The 20,344-nt window shown below is 41.8% G+C and overlaps 1 protein-coding gene across 12 annotated transcripts in view; it reads right to left on the bottom strand.

The window, feature by feature from the left end:
- Positions 1–20,344, bottom strand: part of auts2a (activator of transcription and developmental regulator AUTS2 a) — a 356,442-nt gene that overhangs the window by 230,511 nt on the left and 105,587 nt on the right. Inside the window, exon 1 of one of the 12 annotated variants that reach the window (XM_078930438.1) lies at positions 16,978–17,286. The exons of the other annotated variants lie outside the window; for them this stretch is intronic. Within the exon in view, the coding sequence (XP_078786564.1) occupies positions 16,978–17,025 (48 nt within the window). The 5' untranslated portion in view covers positions 17,026–17,286. Of the gene's footprint in view, positions 1–16,977; positions 17,287–20,344 lie in introns of those variants that run through there. 12 annotated transcript variants of the gene reach the window in all.

Genomic DNA, 20,344 nt, shown 5'->3' with positions numbered 1-20,344 from the left:
GATATGATTCCTGTCTTGACACAATTCACCATTTCAAACTTGCTATCATATTCAGCCTTGAGACAACCCAGACAGTGAATTAACACTTTATCAATGAACTGAGTTAAATATGGCCACTAGTAACCTCAGTAACACCTCAGGTTCCCCCAAGTATGCAGAATGTCTCCAGACTCCAGAGGAATTAGTGATTGCACCTCTGCCATAATCAAAGCTGGATTGTCTCTAGCTTTCTCCAGCTAAACTGTTTTATCTGCCATGAAAAAAAGAGCGGGACGATGGATAAATGAATAATGTTATTCATAACTTTGTTCCCTGTCGGAACATGAAAGTAATGCCTCCTATCGGTGCGGAGCTTTTGTGATTTCACATCTAAGCGATTTGGTTAGAAAGAGCGTTGCGCTGTTTGGCCCATTAGTGAGCTTCAGAGATGCAGTCAGGAGACACGCTGCCAGCACGTCTGCCCGCCCAACGCTGCTTGTTTCTCTGAAATACAGCTATTTTAATCATTCATGCTTGATGAAGCGGCTGATAGAACGTCTTCCTTCTTTTGATGTGTGAAATTCCTGAATGTTTCCCCTGAAGAGTAGAGTTTGCCAAACTAAACATTGTGGTTTAAACTAAAAGTCCCATTTGCAGAAACCAACAGGTCCTCCTACTTTTCACAATTGTATTTTTTTCTTATAACCCTTGTGGTTAAATTTCCATTAATATTGCGGCTCAGAGGCCTAGTGGGAGACTGTCGGCCCTCAAACTGGAAGGTCACGAGTTCAAATCCATGGTTGAGTAAAATCAAAGACTAAAAATGAGACCCAGTGCCTGACACTCAATGCTTCACACTCAGTATTAAGGTCTTGGATTGGATTTATTAAAAGAGAACATATTTCACAAACCTATAGGTGCGTGACAACTGATGGGACTCTTATTTTATTTTTTTTCTGCCTGAATAACTGCATTAAACACAGAGGCGTCCAGATTTGACCGGGGCGGTTTATTAACCTGTGACTGAATCAATTCTAATTATCCAACCGGGATTGTTTTGAGGCACACCGCAGGCAGCGTGATGACTGGCCGCGTCAGCAGTTATCTGAGATAATGATGCACAGTGATCAGCAAAAACAGGGATTCAAAACTAAAGCAGAATAACCAGACACTCTTAGCTGAAACAGGCAGGTGATTGAAACCAACATCAGGGATATCTGCTGAGTATGAACTTAAAATATTCAACAGGAAATGAACAGATTAAGAAAGGGAGATAAGAGCTCCATTCCAAAAAGAAAAAAAAAACTGTTTTATGAGCTGCAGGAAATACAGGCAGAAGGGATGTGACGGAGCTCAGTGGTCAATCGATCGTGAAGATGAATATGTCACTGGGGAACTGTGCTTTGACATGATCAATCAGCTGGCATGCTGGCAACTGAATGAGAAAATGTTTGTTTGCTGAAAGTCAGACAGCTTTCCTCAGCCTAGCAAAGTGTCCTCCTTCTGTAATCCTCACGTCTGTTCGAGTTTGGGATCTTTCTCCATCCTCCATCAGTAGTCCATCAGTTCTGCTTAGACCCTCTCCCTAACAGTGAGTCCTGTCAGCCTCTGTCTGACAACCAGACCCCCGGCAGCTCGGGTGGAGATTGTTGTTTGCTGTCTGATGCTCCATTGGCTTTCTGCAGTTTCACGGGGGCCTGGCAGCAAGTGGGTTTTACGCTGTGGCTGAATGCAAATCAGCTCACACACGGAGAAAGCACAGGTCCTGTGGGCAGAGAGGTCCTCCATAACACTCGAGCTGAACATGTATAATGCATGAGGACATGTAAATACGTTATACCATGCATGCGTTAATGATCACGGAGAAACTTGCGGTCTGAGCACCAGAGCAATTAATAAAAGATGGCACACATAAAGGCTGGAGCATCCCCCGTCTGCCTCTGCCGCCGGATCCACCGAGACAGATTTCAGGCCAATTCTCAGCCTTGTTTTATTTCTCCAGATAGAGGTGGTGGTGGGGGGGGGGGAGGTGGGGGGGGTCTGTGTGCTTTGGCTAGTGCTGAATATTAAAGGGACACAATCCGAGTGCCAGACCAAAGTCTGTTCTCCAGAAGATCCAGCGAGGACGCACACATGTTCACGCACAAAAGGCTGAATCTGCTGCGCCTACCGCATGCTCGAGGAGAGGCGAGGGTTTAACCGGTCTCTGGGGGGGTCTGAAGACCTCAGAGCCTGCATGGAGATGTGCATGAAACACCAAATCTAAGGCCTTCAACTGCTTTATTTACCAAGAAGAATGTTTTGAGAGGCTGTAGCCTTCTAAGCTTCAATGAGTTTAAAAAAAACAGAAATCTGTGAAGCAAAAGCTACAATTGAAGCCACTGGACGAGTAAATGACAAAAACACTGGAAAAAAAGAACAATCTAATCCGTTCAGTTTGGTTTTTACACAACCTATACAAGTCTAATGGGATAGAAACACTCTGCAACTAATAAGTGGTTTAGAATAATGTCATCATAGTTGTGAAAGATTTTGTATTGATATTTTAACCATGGAAAAATCTACTGCGACATAAATTTTATTCACACTGCACAACAAACTATTCAAACTTATTAGAATGAAAAACAGGGCAGTTGTACGTCATCTGATCAGGAAAAAAAAACTTTTTTGGTGCACCTATATGTGTACATATTGTACATACATATGATTTGATTTAAAGAATTTTAAGTTTTTTTTTGTCTTTTTTTCAATTCAGTTCACTTATAATCAAAAATCAATTTAATCTGAAGTGATTTATCCAAATCACAGGCTTAGGACAAAATGACAGACAAACATTATGAGGGAATGTCAGAGGAACATGTTTTCTGATTCACAGTTAAAACACAAGAACTGATTAGTTTAAAGTACCTCCGATCATCTTTTGATCTGTCGTAAAAGGGTTCCAAGTGGCCTTCTATTTATGATTATTATTATTATTGATTATTCTATAGGACATAGTTTCTGCAGGGCAGCTGTAGTTCATTAGAAAACCTGTCCTCATTTCCCAAGACCCCTTTTGTGTACACTCCCTCTCTCCCATTAGCTCACAGCCCCTCACAGCGCTAACATTAACTAAACTAAAATGGTAAGCAGCATTGGAGCTTTCCCGCTGTACAGTTTACATCCAGATTCCAGTTCAGACGAGGAAAACGCAGACATTCATGGATCTATTTTTCTAAAAGTGGATGATCAGAACAGAGTGGAGCAGGGAGACTGTGGCCCGCCCAATGTATATTTTCTACATCACAGATAAGATCTTAATCGAACAGCATTTGTTTTTCTGCCCTCAATTCACAACAAATGGAATAAGGAAACATTCAAAAATGCAATTTTAGGCTAAATTTCATTATATATGTCCTCCATCAAGAAAAATGCCACAAGAACATGTGAAAAACATGATTTCCATCAGTTAATAAAGAAAAAAAGGTTCTATAGTTCCAGTTTGACATTTCTACTACAGAACTGCATGTAACTAAAAATCATTGGTGTCAATTTTCTGTTGCATACAAATATAGATTTTTTTAATTGGACATTTTTGTCCAATTAAAAATGATTAAAAATTATTGCCAATTATTTGTTTGTTGTTATGATTAGGTTTTGAAATGTAAAAAAGTTTTTCAAAAGAAACACATTACTTATTATTTTTAGTACACACATTTATTTTCCCATTCTTCTTTTCTTTTTAATGTCTGAACAGGTCCGTGTTGAGTGAACGCATAAGCAAATGCCGACAGAGAGAACCCTTCTGATAGTGATGAGATAGCATGAGCGGAAAGTCTGGCTGAGTGATGCCTGAGACTTCAGCTTCAGCTCATTCCAGCTCATCGTCCTCTTCACCATGACTCTTAATCTCTGCCGTCTGGGCTGCACAAATGCATCAGATGTTGCAGTGAAGATGCAGAGCTGACGTTTGCACTCGCAGAAACAGTCTGTAACAAGCCCCTGTTTGTATTTTAAATGTGAAATCAAAGCCACGGCGCTGAAAAGAAGCAGGGAGAGGCAGATGGCTGGGGAAACTTTGCAGTGTGAGCATGGGATGCGTCCATGCTGGCAGCTTGTCAATCTAATGAGCTCTGGGGACCAGAAGTGAAGACGGCAGCTTTTTCTCTCACTTTGACCCCCTTTTTTAACGTCTGTGTCTTTCATGCCATCATGCCATTTCCACCTCCACCCCCAGCCAGCTTTCCCCCCCACAGAAAAGAGAATCGTCGACGTATCTTCCTCTTTTCCCCTCTTCATCCATGCACTGATTGGATTGAATAAGCTCTATGATGTTAGATTTGTTGCAAAAGTATCGTCCATCAATAATAATGTTTTGTGCCTGTAAGAGATTGGTGCGTCTGTAAAACCGTTATGTAACTAGAAAAAATGCTCTGTCCGTGTGTGAAACATCACGCATATTGATCTACAATGACGAAACACAAGTTAAAGGTAGATTCTTTTTGCTTTAAAGCAAATCAACCACTCTTTAACTTCACTAGTATGGATTTGGTTTGATAGGTTCAGTATCTCAGACTTTCAATACCTTAACTACACATTTTCTGACCAAACTCTGCAGTTCTGCTGTCGTTTTCCTGTTTGTTTAAGAAAGTTAGACAGCAGCGTAGCTCCATCCCTAAGGCTGCCTTCTTGGAATATTAAACAAAATCAGTCTCCCTTACTTTTGCAAAGCAGGAGAATCTCTCATCCGGCCTCATCCTGACAAACGGTCAGCTGCTTTACATGATACTTAGAGGTGAGACACAGCACTGCATAAAGGAACCAGCATCCCTTCTCTCATTTTAGAAGATAATTGCTTCACTGTCACCCTGTCATCAGTGCGCTGCTTAGACCAGCCAATCAGATGGATGACGAAGGAAACGAGGCAAAGTGGCGGACTAAAACAGAACATTTTGGGTCTCTTTTACCATTTTGTCTCGTCTCCTTTGTGAGAATGAAGAAAGGTTTTTTTCCGGGCATCGATTTCATGCATCTGATCGGCGCATCAATTGGGTGACAGTGAAAGGCTTCTGATTGGTTGCTTTGCTGAGAAGCAAAAGAACTGTGCTTGTAACTTGGGTTTTGTCATCATAGATCAGGGGTCCCCCAAACTACGGCCCCCGGGCCGGACCCAGTCCGCCCACCCATTTGACCCAGCCCCCTGAACGATACCAGAGAGAGACCCTTTTTTAAATCTTTTTTGCATTCTTTGTTTTTTTTAGCCTGGCCTCATGATCGAGATTCATGAAAGCATAGAATCCCTGGTATTTATTTGAATTGAAATGTGAGCTAAGCTAAAAATGTTGCTGCTGCAACCTCACTTTGCCCCAGTCCAGTCATAGAACTTGAACGTGACCCCGCCCCCCATTCAAAACAGAAAAATGACAAAAAGGTTAGGGAAGAAAAACAATGATCCGGAATGCAGAGTATTTAACCTAGGAAGTTGATCAGAGAGAACAAACAGTGGTGTCTATAGGCTAGCCTCCTGAAAACCTCCAAAACTGGATTATGAGCAAAGAACACAAAAACCTTATGAGACTGAAGTTGAACCTTTACCTAAATGTGCATGGATAACTAAAGCTTTATTTCTGTGAACAATCCACAGAGATTTATTTGGTTATTGATTATCTAAAATCTAAAATTGTTACTAAATATTTCCTGACTTTTTATGTAAAGAACCCAGAATTGGTTATTTGTTTTTTTACTAATTTCATAAAGAGTGTTATTATATATTTGCTGATCATTATAACTTTTTTATTTGGTGAAGAACCCAGTAAGGTGTATTTGATATCAGATTGGGTTATTAATATTTGGTCATGTGTGGCTTTCAGTTGACATTTTGGCACTACTGCGATTGTCACACTTTCTGTGTTTCCAACTGACCCTGGTCCCCGATCAGAGAATGGAAACGTCAAGTGGCCCTCGCTGGAAAAGGTTCGGGGACCCCTGTCGTAGATCAATGCGTGTGCTCATACGTGCACGTGACGTTTCACACACAAAAGCCTTTTAACGGACGCACTTTTCTTTCTCTTCAGTTTTGCAGACGCACAGATTTATTTTTACACATTCAAAACTTTTTTAAAAACTAAATTTCTTTTCTACAGATACAAAATCTTTTACAGATGGACATTTTTTTTTGGTACAGATTCAAAAATATTTGTACAGACACACAAATCTACTAATACAAGTACAAAACCTTTCTACGGACAGACAATCATTTTGCAACAACTCTACCTTCATAAAGCTGAGTCTGCCCTTTAAATGTCCAGAAGCAATGCCCACATATTAAAGTGATTACAGAATTAAGGCCATTACTGTGTTATACTGGTCAATGTCACACATCACACAGGGCTGAGAGAGAGAGAGAGCAGTCACAAGCATTCTCACTCTTCCTTCATTACAGGCATTTCAGCGGCTCTAAGCTGGCAGAAAATGGGCTTAATGATTTAAGCTAGTGTGCACCACCGCTCCATTTAGAAACACACTGTTTTTTTTCTTTCAAATTAACAATGCTGGGGGATAAAAGCACAAAGGGGAATAAGCTGTGCTAAGTAGGGAGAGACGAAGACCTGATGTAACGAGGCTTACACTGCTACACTAATTAACACAAGGCCCTGTGCTCATTTCCTTAACATTTATTTAACACAATCCACATTCTCATTTATGTGAGCAAATGAGCAGAGATGTGTATCTACTTGTGCTCCAGCAGGTCAATTACTAATGCTAAATAATTAAGAAAATCTAATATTTAGGTCTAAAAAAGCTACTTCCATGTAAAAGAAAAACCAGAAATGAGTAATTGCTGTCAATATTGGCACATTGTGCATGAATTATTGTTTAACTATTGCAGGAGGAACTGTTAACCTTGTTTCACTTCATGCACAAGGAATGTCTGCTTTTGGCAGCCGAACTGGAAATGAAAGAAATCCAGCGGAGGATCTCCAGGGTGATGGCGAAGAGGAGGAGACAGAGGAGCAGAGGATGGAGGAGGCAGGAAGATCAGAGAGGAGCTGGCATCTGGAGACAGGCTGACATCACAGCAGTCTTACGGTCAACTTCTTCTCAAGCAGGAAGGCTAGAAAAGGAGGGAGTCTGGTTCCTGTCATCTTTCATCTCATCTGTCTTTGTTCAGACATCTTGCTTCTCCTCCAGCAGCTGTTTGCTGCCTGCACTGACAGATGGCTGCTTCTCTTTGATATGCACTTTAGTCCGAACCCCCTCCTCCTCCTCATCCCTCCCCTTCACCGGGCAAAACTTTGGATTTGAGGGGAGGTGAGCAGGTCTACTTGTGTCGCCTTCTCTGGACTTTGGTGAAACACAAATGTAGCTGTTCCAAAGCACAGATGAAGCAAATGTCTGGATGTTTTGAGTTTGAAGGAGAAAAAGAGTCTGCATGTGATCTTGAATTTTGAGGTTTTGAACAGAGCTGAAGCCTTAGTCACAGCTGCCCTCACGGGTGGTGGATACAGGCTGTCTGCAGGGGTGAATGGGCAAACCTGTATTGGACACCCAGCTGATCCGCACGAGACATGGCAGACTGCTTAGTGCGTAGAGCGAAAATGTATATGCACATTTTTATCCGCGGGCATGCTATGGGTGACAGGTCGTAGTGAACACTTACACTTAAGGGAAAGTAAGAGAGAAGTAGGTGAGACGCAGGCGTGTCTCGTACAAATCCCCCCCCCCCCCCCCCCCGCACAGAGCAAAGAGCCTGTTAGTGCTTTTCCCGAGAAAACAGTGCGCTCATTGCATGCAGCCTGACTGTTAGAAAGCAGGAAAGGCAATCAGAGCGAAGTCTGTGTGGACAACCTACAGGGACGTGCGCGTTGTAAGTCAGTAGCCAGGACTCGCACCTTACTAACGACTACAATATGGGCAAAGGGCACCGTAGACAGCATCACCCGCACGTCATACGTACATTCGTTACTCATGTGAACACACTTACCTCACGTTTGGCAATGGTACAGTACGTTCCATTTCTATGACGTCCCTTTAGGTGGCCACACAAGCCTAAAAGGAGCTGTAAGACACACTTGTGCTCCTTTTAGGATGCAGCCCTCCTCTTTATGACCCTTCACAGATCCTGATGACCCTAAAACCACCCTTAGAGGTCAACCCATCGTATGGGTGCATGTGACTAAGGCATAAAACTCAGGGAGGGCAGATGCTTAAATGCCAACACAAGGACACAGCCTGGCACTGCAAGAGTTTCAAACCTTTACATTTAGACAAGAAGCTATTGTTGGACGTTTGAAGCAAATGTTCCATCTTTCAGGATAGCAGTGACATTCCCATAGCTCACACTGCCTGGCTGCCTTTCTTTCCCAGCACTACACGTGAGAACCTGCACAAACACAGACATCCAGGAGGCTGAAACAAAAACTGGTCAAGGAGCAGCACCAGGAGGCAAGCAGGACCGAGAACCCCAAAGAGGAATCAACTGGAACTCCTGAGATCTCAGAGAAAACGAGACTCAGGCTCCCTGCAGACCAACACGAGTGAAGAATAAAAAGGTGACAAGCAAAAAATAAAGCTGCATGGGTGAAAAAGTTCTTTCCAGTTGAGTAAATGCTCAGTGGTTTATTCCATCTCTCCATCAGAGATGTCCCTGGTGGCCCAGCTCAAGACTCATCCCAACTCCCGCTGTCTCCCTGAGCTAGGAGTGTTCACCGATCCAGACAATGCTCACGCATTTCCTCTACCCAGACCAGAAGGGCAGCCATGTTCCAGCCATGTTCACATCCTGTAAATGAATGCTAACAGGGCAGGGGATCGTGATCCCCCACTCAGGACCCAAAAGATGGACAATTACGTCTCACATAAGCCATAAGCATTAGCTGCAGCACAGCCTGTGGCCATATTTAGAGAGTAAATTAATGAAGACCTTAAGGATTCCTTACATGTAGATTTTTTCTGTCTCTCTGTTAATCTGACAAGAGAAGCCTCAGCTTTTGGGATACCTAAAGCTTATAGTCCTTCTAAAAGCACAGTCCTGCCCACAGAGCCTCCTCATCCATTTGAAGCATCAAATACTGCAGTTGGGGAGAATACTTGTCGACTTTGAGGCTTAGCAGGATCCGACACACAAGATGCGCAGCAAAACCACTTAGCTCAACATGAACAAACAGACCCAACCGAGTGCAAAATCTGACTAGTCGAGCTACTTTCTTCTCTTTAAGCTTCTGGGCTTCGGCGGTGGGGGCTTTTGTCTGACAGATGTTTACAGCGATCGGGTGATGTCTCCTTGCTGTGTGCTACTTGGGAAAACATCTGGAGCTCTTTGGGATTTACCAGTAATCCCCTCAGCAAGCTGTGGGGGGCTTTCTCTGAATGTGTCTGGAAAGTAAGCATGCTTTTCTAGGCTAGATGGGGGGGGAGACACACACAAAAACAACAAGCTGTTTTGTGACAAGCAATGCCAGGTTCAGGCATTCTTTACTGTGGCAGCTAGTGAATGGGAATTATTTGAATCGGTTTGGCTTAAATAGTTCATTTAAATGAGCCCTTTAAGGGTGGATGGACGGGCAGAGGGATGAAACATTTATGCAAATAATGAATTGACTGTCCGTGAGAACTAGACTGGCATTATTAAACAGGAAGTACCCGCTGGCTCCAAGGAGCCAAAATCAAACTCAAAAATAGACTTTTATAGGGAAATTAAACATACAACCAAATACTATTTTCCTCACTATATCATCACTATATATATCATTCCGAAGTGTAAGACGCAGACGCCGAAAAAGGCATACCAGTAATAAAGAAGAAGACATTATGTATATAAGTCGCACTTATGGAAAACATCTATTTAACAAAATAAGGGAACTAGAACAGACATTTCTTCCTAAAAGACAAATCATAACGGAATAGAAAATAGTAATCAACTGAATGTCTGCATGTTTCACTATCAGAACACAGTGATGCTTATTCAGCTTCATGAAACATACAATGGAATCTGGTATATTAGTGTAACATACAAACAATTATTCAGATAACCGTAGTAAAAAGAACACGTTAACAAGTCAACTAAAGTCTTTATATCACTTCAAATTCCTAATTCCTAAATTCCTGTTGAATTCTTCATCCTTTGTGTCGCTTGGAATGACTCAGCTAAGCCCGGCATTAGACTGAGCGACGCTTCTTCTGCGTTGGCTGTCAGTAACAATGAGCGACCTTGGAAGCATTTCAGGCAGACTACTCAAGCAGTGCGTTTACTTCGGTTACTCCTCATTAGGGCGGTTCAGTTTAATCAACTCACCTGTTCAGCGTCCTATTTAAGTCCAGGTGTGCAAGTTTTTCCTTCTCTTCTTTTACCGCAAGCGCTGCGTTTGTCGCCCCACCCTCCACTCCGGCTTCCACCTGTGAGCTATGTGGGGGTAGTTTAGTACTCAAAAGTTTTATGGAGATCTTGTCTTATGTAATTGAACGGAGGCTTATGCCAAACTAAACGAATGTGAAAATAAATGTACATACTGTTACATACACATACAGCATCCTCTACTGATCAATGCTAATTACTTTTAAAATCTCTTTTCTCTTATATCTCTTTTTATGTTCCAACTAAGGATAAGTCGCACCTCCGGCCAAACTATGCAAAAAAATGAAAACGTATACTCTGAAAAATACAATACTCGTTCTATTTGTCAGAATAATTATCCTTGATCTGCTACGTTTTTTTTAACATGTTCTTGCTAATCCTAACTTTTTTTCATGATATTCATTCAAGTTATAAACTGACCAATCAGATGTGTCAGTAAAAGTATGCGCTCTCATGATCAACGTTTGAAATATTTGATTGACAGATTCTCCCACTATCAAATGGTAGGGATGTGAACTTCCAACAAGCTCTCTTCTGATTGGTGGTTGCCATAGCAATCATAACTCAGATTGACTCAGACCAAACACTGACGATTTCTGGGTCAGACATGGTGAGGTCCACATCACAAAAAAGTGACGACTGAATCGACTTCATGTGGTAAGTCATTTTTTCATGGGTGATATCACACTCACTCAGTCCAGTTCCCATATACAGTCAATGATATAACCTCATAGAAAGTTTGCTAGCTTTAAATAGTGTAAAAACTTAAGAAGTTGCTAAACAGGTTAATGCTAATACTGTCTATAGGCACGCCACCAAACAACAAAAACCTACAGGACTTGCTAAGAGGGTTCGCTGGAATGAACAACACTGGCTTGAAAATCTACAGTTTATGTCCGAAATAAGGGATACCACCCAAGATGGGTTTGCACACTGTACTTCCACTGTATCATCATGTGCCATGGTATTTCCAGAAGCTGTAATAAGCATCCTTTAATAACAGTCTCCCCCCCTTCTGTTTTCTATCATTATAGTCATTAGACACCCCCCCCTGCTTTTCAACAGACCAGGTTTACACAAAAGATGGAAAGACACAACCAGGACACAAAAGGCTCACACAATAGACATTCTAGAGGGTAAAGCCTGAAGAATGATAAAATATATCATTTCTAACGGAAATAATTGTCTGTCAAAGATGTAAAAAAACTGATAACAGTTTTGTTTCAAAAACTATTTTGTATCAATACACAACAATATTTAGTATGTAACATAAGACAAATTAGAATTCAAAAACAAACCATTAGAGAAAATTGTCACAGTAATAAAATTTTACATTTCAGGAAATAAAAACCTAAACTAGAGGAGGAAGACACACAGCTATAAACAGATAGCTGAGTTAAACACAGACCGTTCAGTCATTTAATCTTTACAGGCTTAAGTTCATTTGGGTTCAAAGAGCTTATTACAGCATTAATGGGAAAGAGGCACCTGGGCCAGTCAATAAAAATGCTGAACATTTATTTGACAGTGACTCGAAATATTTCAAGATGACAACATCCATAAGGTATTCTATAGAAAACTGGATAATCTGAATTTGTTGATGCTTTCTTACCGTTAATATAGAACACATTTATGCTACAAATGCATTTCACTTCAATAAGTATTCGTTACTGTTTTTTCCTGTTAATGCATAATGTGTGAAACTATCTGTCTATTTACATACATACATGTGTATGAGCGTGCAATTTATATTACCTTTTAATCAAAACGTGACTCGTCATCTTAAATTACAAATTTCTACTTAGAGATATATATTTTTTTGGCTTCTATATTTTGTTTTGATTGCTTGAAATAAATCAACTCCAATTCCAAACCCAAGATCAGTTATAGACTGTTGTTCAATAAAAACAAAAAATCGATTTAGTTATTCGCTTGAAAGCCAAAATTGGCACATAAACTAGTCAGCGTTACAGTGGCATGAATTACCAGGATGATCTTCTTTTTTATGGACAAAACAAACAGTTGTTTTGTTGTAAAGCAGCTCAAAGAAAGCACAGATGAAAAAGAGTTAACTGACACCTAATATTGATTGTCCAGGTTTGGCATCATGTTAGTTTGTTCTGTAAGTGACTACAAACAAGACAGTCAAAATAAATGACAGAGTTGGACCTGAAGTTTATTTTCTGTATGTCTATTTAGTGCAAGAATCTTGCAAGAAAGGTAGAGATAATTGTTTAAAAGCAGCCAACTTTCTAAACTTGTTTTAAATTTAGATTTAAGGCTCTGCGTTTCCTGCCTTTGCTCTGGATCTTTCTCATATTTTTAACTGTTCAGTCATTATTAGAGGAAAATGTGCGCTAGAAAAATAAATCTAATAAGTATAATAACTATGTTGCTTTTAGTTTTGTATTAAGTAAACATTGGAACATTTTGCTGTTACTGTAAAGAATGCTGCAATGAAAAGCTGTCTGCTGCAGATGAGCTAACTGGCCACAAGAGAGCTAACACAGCGATCACAGGGCGCTCAGTCTGAATTCAATGGAATTAGTGTGGTGTGAGACAGGTTGCTCTTTGTCCTCTGGCAGGCAGCAGCCTGAGTTGGCCCATTGAGGGCCCTGGCACTGGCTAAGCAGACTAATATCTGTGAGCAGACACAGGCAGGAGCCCACGGTTGTGTTTTCTCTCCGTTCAGAGAAATATGAGCCCCCTCCAGCCCCTGCCTCCCTCGCTCTCCCTCACTTGAGGACATAAGCCCACACACGGGGTAGCATTTACTCCGCAGATGCATGACCCGCTGTTCTCGACCCACAGGCTGCTTCGCTCCGTGCCCTTCCCACCCGCTCTCTGCGGAGAGCTGGGAGATGAGGGGGCAGGGGACAGTCAAAAATGGCAGAGCTTGTTTAAGGTCACTTCCTATTCACACGCTGCTGAGAGCACGCCTGTCAATCACATGTAATCGCACGGAGGCTGTCTGCTCCCCAGGCAGGGCAGCCGGGAGGAAAAAAAGCAGAGGACCGCAGGAGCTCTTCTCCAGCAGCACACACTCCCACCGCTCATGTGAACACGGCCTTTGAAAAAGAAAATAGCAATACCATGCAAAAGGCCATCCAGACGCTACTGCAGATTAACAGAATATTCTATATTTCACAGTATGGAAAGCCCCCACAGTACGTTCAAAAATGGTCAATTTGGTTTCATTCCTGCAGCCGCTCAGCTATTTTAAAGCAGTTTAAAACGTCCTCACACTCCAGTTTAGTGAGGATACAGAAACAAGATCAACCAGCCCAGTTTTTTTTCTCGGCTCCTCTATTATCCTCCCACTCTTTTCTTTCAAAACCTAAGCAGAATTTTGTTCTCACCAAAAGCTGACAAAAGCTGTGGGATGTGCAGTGAAAGGAAAAGTATGGACCGCTCAGTCTAATTTTCAGCCAGCAGCAGCAGGGCTGTTGTTAATGGTTGTATTTCCTTATCACATAAGCATGTTTTTTTTTAAATGACAGCTCAGCTTGCTCCCTTTTTCACCAATGGTTTAGAGTCATCATAGTTGTAGGTTTAATGGTTGTCATCTGGACTTGGTTTTTAAAAGTTGAAGACGTTTCACCTCTTATCCAAAAGACTTTGTCAATTCTGAAATAGCTGGTAAAAGAGCTGGTTTACATGTGCTCATGGGGGAGGAGTCAGGTGATGCCGTTTTAAGTGTGTTAACGGATTACATGGGTTACTGTGGCATACGCCAGCTTTGTGTAACAATGTTGACACACAGCATTCGACTTATCCAATTGTCTTTTTCCTTCATGGATGCTGACAACAAACTCAAGTGTTCCCACACAGGAGAGTGTAAGGAGATGGGGGGGGTCCTCACCTCTGGCCTCGCATCCACATGTTGACATGCTTACTGTCCGTCAACTAATAGCGTCTGGGAGGAAACTCACGGGTAACACTACTTCCGCCTCGGCGCAAAGTTAATACAGTGGCGACCTGGGGGTTAGCCCCGCCTATAGCCACTAAGACTCATGGAAGTGTGAAATCTTGTGCGTTGAATTCTTCACCATCACAGAGAGCTCTGAAGAGAAGTCAGGATCATGTTGTTACGCTGTTTGTGGTTGTTCATAGTAAAAAGGTTTTAGTGCCGGAAAAGAGAGGGAGCAATCTATTTCTCTGTCTACTCTCTCTCTGAGACTGTTTGAGGGGGAGTGGAGTGTGGGGCCACGACAGTAAACACAGCTAGTTAATTAGCAGCTCGGCTCTCGTTTCCCCGCTACGAGTGACAAAGCAGCTGGGTTGTTACAAAACTTATGCGGGGGGAAAAAGAAAAAACGTACCGAAACGGTGCAGATGTGAACTGAACCAAAACTGCCGTACCGAAACGGATCGGTTCAACTACATACAGTATATCGTTACACCCCTATCAGGCAAGAAGCCTGCAAAGGGCACATACTTATCACGCTAACAGCACTATACTAATGATAATAATGATAACAGGCTCCTTGCGCAGTCCGCAGAATTTGGGGGTGTACCAAAAATGAAAAATCTGTGCAACACACCAGCGTCACACCTAATTCACCGTTACATCCCCTTGCGTGTCGTATAGGTAAAGCTTTGGCGCAATTTCAATGCACAGGATCTACCTCACTTACAGGTACGTTGGGTTGTTGTGTCACTCCTCACACCATCATCATTCAGGCCTTCGCTTTGTATCAGCAGCTACATTTCCCACCATTTCTTCTCATCCAATCACAACCATGTTTTTGCCTTTAAACTCATGAATGGCTCTCTATCTTTGCATTCTAGACCAGTGGTCTCAACCCCTGGCACCGGTCCGTGTGTCATTTGGTACCGGGCTGCACAGAAAGAATAAATAACTTACATTACTTTCGTTTTAATTATTTCAGAATCTGAAAGATGTTTTATACTGAGAAATTGCCCGATTCTCTGTTACATCTGTCTATGTCACTCTTGACTCAGGCCAAAACACTCTTCTCGGTCACGTGATTTGTTACCTTTGTCTTGGTAGGGATAACACGACAATGTAAGGATGGGGTCATTTGGACAAGACTGCAGCAGCTTTTAAATGATCTTAATCTATGCACCTTTCCTTATTACAGGTATTGCTATAAGATTCAGTGCAGGTGTTGCTTTTATATTAAGACATGCAAATTCACACATAATTCGTTTTCACAAAAATTGATGTTTCATAAATCAACAGTATATATCCTCCAATCTTATAGTTTGTGCCTCAGGTTTCCAAACAAACATTGTCTGATCTGAATTTTTGTTGTGATGAAGCCTCGTAGCCATGTTGTTAAATCAGAGCTGGTTGCAGAAACTAAAAGGCAGCCATCTTTTGCACCTCGAGAACGCTCAAGTACAAATTTGTAGAGCAGATGGGAACAGAACCCCCCCCCCCCGGCACAAACAGATGCTCCCATGTGGCCTCTTGAAACACTTCTGTGCTGTAATGTGCAGGATGGCAGCAATGACAGCCACAGAAGCGCGGTGTTCTAACATGCAGGGTTTTTACAGAACAAACAAGGACGACTGCCGGACAGGTGTAACCCTTGTGCTGTCCTAGGCACATTCACATTGGGAGATGGGTCACCTGGACCCGACAAGACAGTGCGCTGAACCTTTTTTCTTCAATGATTTGTGATCTTCACTGGTGTCCATGGATTACATGAAATCTTTCCACCTTTATCCACCTTTGTCATGGTAGGGAGAACACGTCAATGTAATGTTTGGGTCATCTGGACCCAACAAGTTTGCACAAGAAGTAAAGAAATGGATTCATTTAAGACTTACAATACAGACTCCTAACAATAATTGGAGAGCTGCATCAACAAATTTGAATTAAGTCTACAACTTGGAGCGACGAACGTTGGACCCTGAAAGGAGGATCAATGACAAAATATAACTGTAACTGTAGCTCCATTCACGAGGAAAGCTTTAATAGTGCTTGGGGCAGTATTGGTCGCTGGCACAACACATGGTAATGTCATCTCCTGGTGGTTGATTAACTGGATGCGCACTAATACCATTATCTGAGTTAGAGGATCTGAAGCTCAGGCGCCGACATCATTAAGTGCATTAAAACTTCATGACTGAGCTTCATCACAAGGTCAGAAATCCAAGTCAGAGAGTTTGACCGTGCACGCTGTATTAAAGATGTATGCAGTTAAGGCTCCCTTTGCCTCAACTCTATCAGGAACGTAGAATAATACAATTGCTAAAGCCTCCATGAGGAAAAGAGCGCCACACTTTGTTTGGCCTGTTAATCAAGGGTCCATTTGCAAGGAAATGCAGTTCAGTCAGCAGTAATTATGAAGCATTTCTGCAGCTTCTCTCTTAAGCAGTCAAGTGCCGAGCATTAGCCTCCATTTCAGTGAAAAACTGCATTTACTAGAAGAGCGTCGTCAGCAACTACCAGTCAATATTCCCATCAGGCAAAATTGCAGAGAGCTTAAGTATTTAGCCTTCACTTTTCCACTGGGCTTCAGGACGTAAATTCTACAATGAATTGAGAACAGACACAGAAGGAGAGCATGTATACACAAACAAATGATTTAACAATATGGCTCCACTCCAGGATATATACAATGACAGCAGCATGGAAGTTTGTGCAGTCGAGTAGTTGGCTTTCCAAAAACAAAAATCTGCACATGACTTACCTTCTCGTTGTATTTGAACTTCACATAAAACCAGCTGGACTTGATCATCCTTCACTCCTCGGTTCTTGACTCCTTTAGGAAGCAAGGGAATGACTGAGGCTCCTTCACAGCCCGATGCTGAATGTGCAGTGCAGTGACACGGTAATTTTTCAGCTACTTTATTCTGTAGCTCTTTGCACTGAATCGCTCTGTTTCCTGTGTGTGTGCGGCAGGCTTGGAAAGCTGACAGAAGACCTCCTCAGATGGGCTTCAGCTGTGTTCAGTGGTGGCAGATGCCAGCAGAGGAGCAGCAGAGGGATGTTTTTCTGCAGGGCGGGCAAAGACCCGAGCACCAACCGTCTCTCCCTCTGCTCCTTTTAAAAACTTTCCTTTTTTTCTTCCCTGCCCTACATGTTTGTTTTTTCTGTCATTTTCAGAGATTTGTTTTTTCAAATGTAACTATTGAAAGTCTCCTCAAAGCTCCTTTTGCTTCTTTATTGCTTCACTGAGCTCTCTCATTCTGACCTAATTTAACCTCTTTCTGTATCTGTTTCAGTCTTGTGTTTCTCCGTCCTGAGTGAAACTATATTCTGTTCCTGAAAGACCCACTCTGGTGTAAATGGAGTTTTGGGTGTTTTTAACATGTTCTTGTGGCATTTTCTGATGATGGAGGACATTTATAAAGACATTTTTGAAAGATATCGTATTTGTGACATAGAAAATATGCTGGGCGGGCCACAAGCGTCCTGCTTCACTCCATTCTGATGCCTCCACTTACAAACAAATAGATCCGTGTACGTCTTTATTTTCCTCGTCTGATCTGGAGTCTGGTTCTAAACTGCATTTCGTGATATATTTTGCACCGGTTGTGTTAGGTTGGGGGTGTGAGGGGCTGTAAGCTAGTGGGAGTGCGTACAAACAGATGAACGACGGGAAGTGGGGCGGGCTTGATTCACACCAACGGTCCCGCCCACAACTCAATAAACAAATTTGGTGCTATGCAGAATCTATGTTCTTGAAAACAGCACAGTTTGTTTGTTTATTTTTTGGTTTGTTTTTGGCTAAAACACTGAGAACGCATTAAAAATTTAAAAGATGATTGGGCAGCGCTCCTGCCTCACAGCAAGAAGGCCCCCTGGTTCAAGTCCCGGCTGGGGGACCTGAACCAGAACACCAATTGGGGACCTTTCCGTGTGGAGTTTGCATGTTCTCCCCGTGCATGCGTGGGTTTTCTCCGGAGACTCCCACCGTCCAAAAACATGCTTCATAGGTTAATTGGTTTCTCTAAATTGTCCATAAGTGTGAATGTGAGTTTGCGTGGGTGTGTGATTGTGGCACTGCGACAGACTGCCGACCTGTCCAGGATGTGCCCTGCCTTCGCACATGAGTAGCCGGGATAGGCTCCAGTAACCCTCTGATCCCGAAAGGGACAAAACGTCTTAGAAGATGAATGAATGAATTTAAGTGGAACTTTAATATTTTAGTATTTTAGTCTGAGGCTGGAAAAATGTGATGAGGATGTGTTTTTTCTTACTTTTGCTGGTCTTTTAAGTTGTTGTCTTTTGTGCTGAAATCATTTCCTCTGTGCAAAGTTGCTGAGCAAGCAAACAAAGAGAAAAAAAGCTCCCTGTTCAAGCTAAAGAAACACACGGAAAGGGGATTCCAAGAACAACTCTCCAAGACTCTTAGAAAGTTTGAAGAACTGCAACTTTGCATAACTGTGAAAGATTGAATAAAAAGTCTGTCTCCAAAGAGATGGATGTGATGTTTACACAACCTCTGGTGCGCAGCCCCTTCATTCCTCCCACACAGCTCCACTGTGTATTTTCATCGTGTCACCTTTGACAATAGTTTGAGGTATCTGCCAACCACAATAAGCTCCTGTCCCTCAGTGTTTACTCACTGATAAGACGTTTCAACTACTCTAAATAAATAGAAAATATGACTCATAAATGCAACTGTGTTAGCATCTTTATTGGGTCGTCTGTATTTTTGCAGAAAGGCTATGGCGGTGCTTCTAAACAAACGTGAAGAAGATGACTCATGCATGATAGGCTGTGGAAAGCAGAAAAACTGATTGGTACACTGACAGTAACCACAGGTAATATTGTGGTGAAGGTTCTCCTTTATCTAGGTGACATTCTAATGAAGTTGAGTCATGGCAACTGGACTTAAAGTCTTTCTTTTATTTATCCAAGTAGTTTCATAAGTCACAATTTAAGTTTTTTTTTCATACTCCTGAAATATTTAATATTATTTGAAATCATTGTAGACTACTACTGCTTCAAGCTACGTCTGGTCTGAGTACAGACAAGGTTGTGCAGTCAGAGCACTAACTCCACTGATGAGGATGCATTTAAGCAGCATTTAAAGACTGTAATGACAGAACAGAAAGACATTCCAGTACTCAGATTACTTGGGTACCGTTAAGATTGCTGACTGGACGAACGGGTCAATATCGGCATGAGACCATTTACATCCTGACAAAGGAATTTCTTTGAAATGTAAACATTTATTTGAATATACAGTGTTTAGATTTTTATTTAAATCAATATAGCCGATGAACTTTTTACTGCAATGATGTTTAAGCTGAACGTATAAAACAGCTACAATTAACAAATTTCCTGTCTATGCCAAGGTTTAAGCTGCATTGAGATCACATTTAGTTTTTCTAGACTACAATTGCGAGGCAGGGAAATTCCCCTTAGACTTCAGTAGTCAGACTTCTCCTTTCTAAAATGTTTCTAAATCACTAAATCCTTTGTGATGGGAGTGAAGGTCAACAAAGAGCGGATGATTTATACTGTGTCAGCATAACCAGCATGACCAGATTTATTGAAGAAATAAATCAATCTGAAAACATTAAAAGATAAAAGTAAAGTTGATCTGATGTATTTTCATCTCAACAGCTATTAAATGATGATTCACCTTCTGTCATTATTGGTTTGGACATGAACCCACCAGTTGTTATTTTGTTTTGTTTTTTTAATCAAAAAGTTTAAATGATCTATGTATTTGGTGCTAAATGCACATTTAAATATTCTATAAGAAGACCACATTTTCTGGGATGGCTTACATCAGTGGTTCTCAAACTGTGGGGGGGCGCGGAGGCATCTCACGGTGGGTGCGAGTCACCCGGTGGGAGAAGGCTGAGAGGGAAGGAGGGGGGAATAATGTTTGGACGTCAGAATTCTATATACAAACCGCGCTTCGGGACCGCATATCTGCTGGTTTTACGTCACTTACATTAACCTAATCCTAACCATGACATTTAAAGGCGTGATTATTATTGTTAACAGCAGTTTAAACGTCTTAAAAGATGTGTAAAGCCGCCGTTAGCAACAATAATTATGTCTTCAGATGGTAAAGCCGCCCGGACATTGACGCA

The sequence above is a fragment of the Oryzias latipes genome, chromosome 14 (assembly GCF_053564925.1).
Source record: "Oryzias latipes strain Hd-rR chromosome 14, Olatipes_Hd-rR_3.1".
Classification (NCBI taxonomy): domain Eukaryota; kingdom Metazoa; phylum Chordata; class Actinopteri; order Beloniformes; family Adrianichthyidae; genus Oryzias; species Oryzias latipes.
The sequence above is the reverse complement of the archived record's forward strand: the minus strand, read 5'-3'. Positions and strand labels throughout refer to the sequence as shown.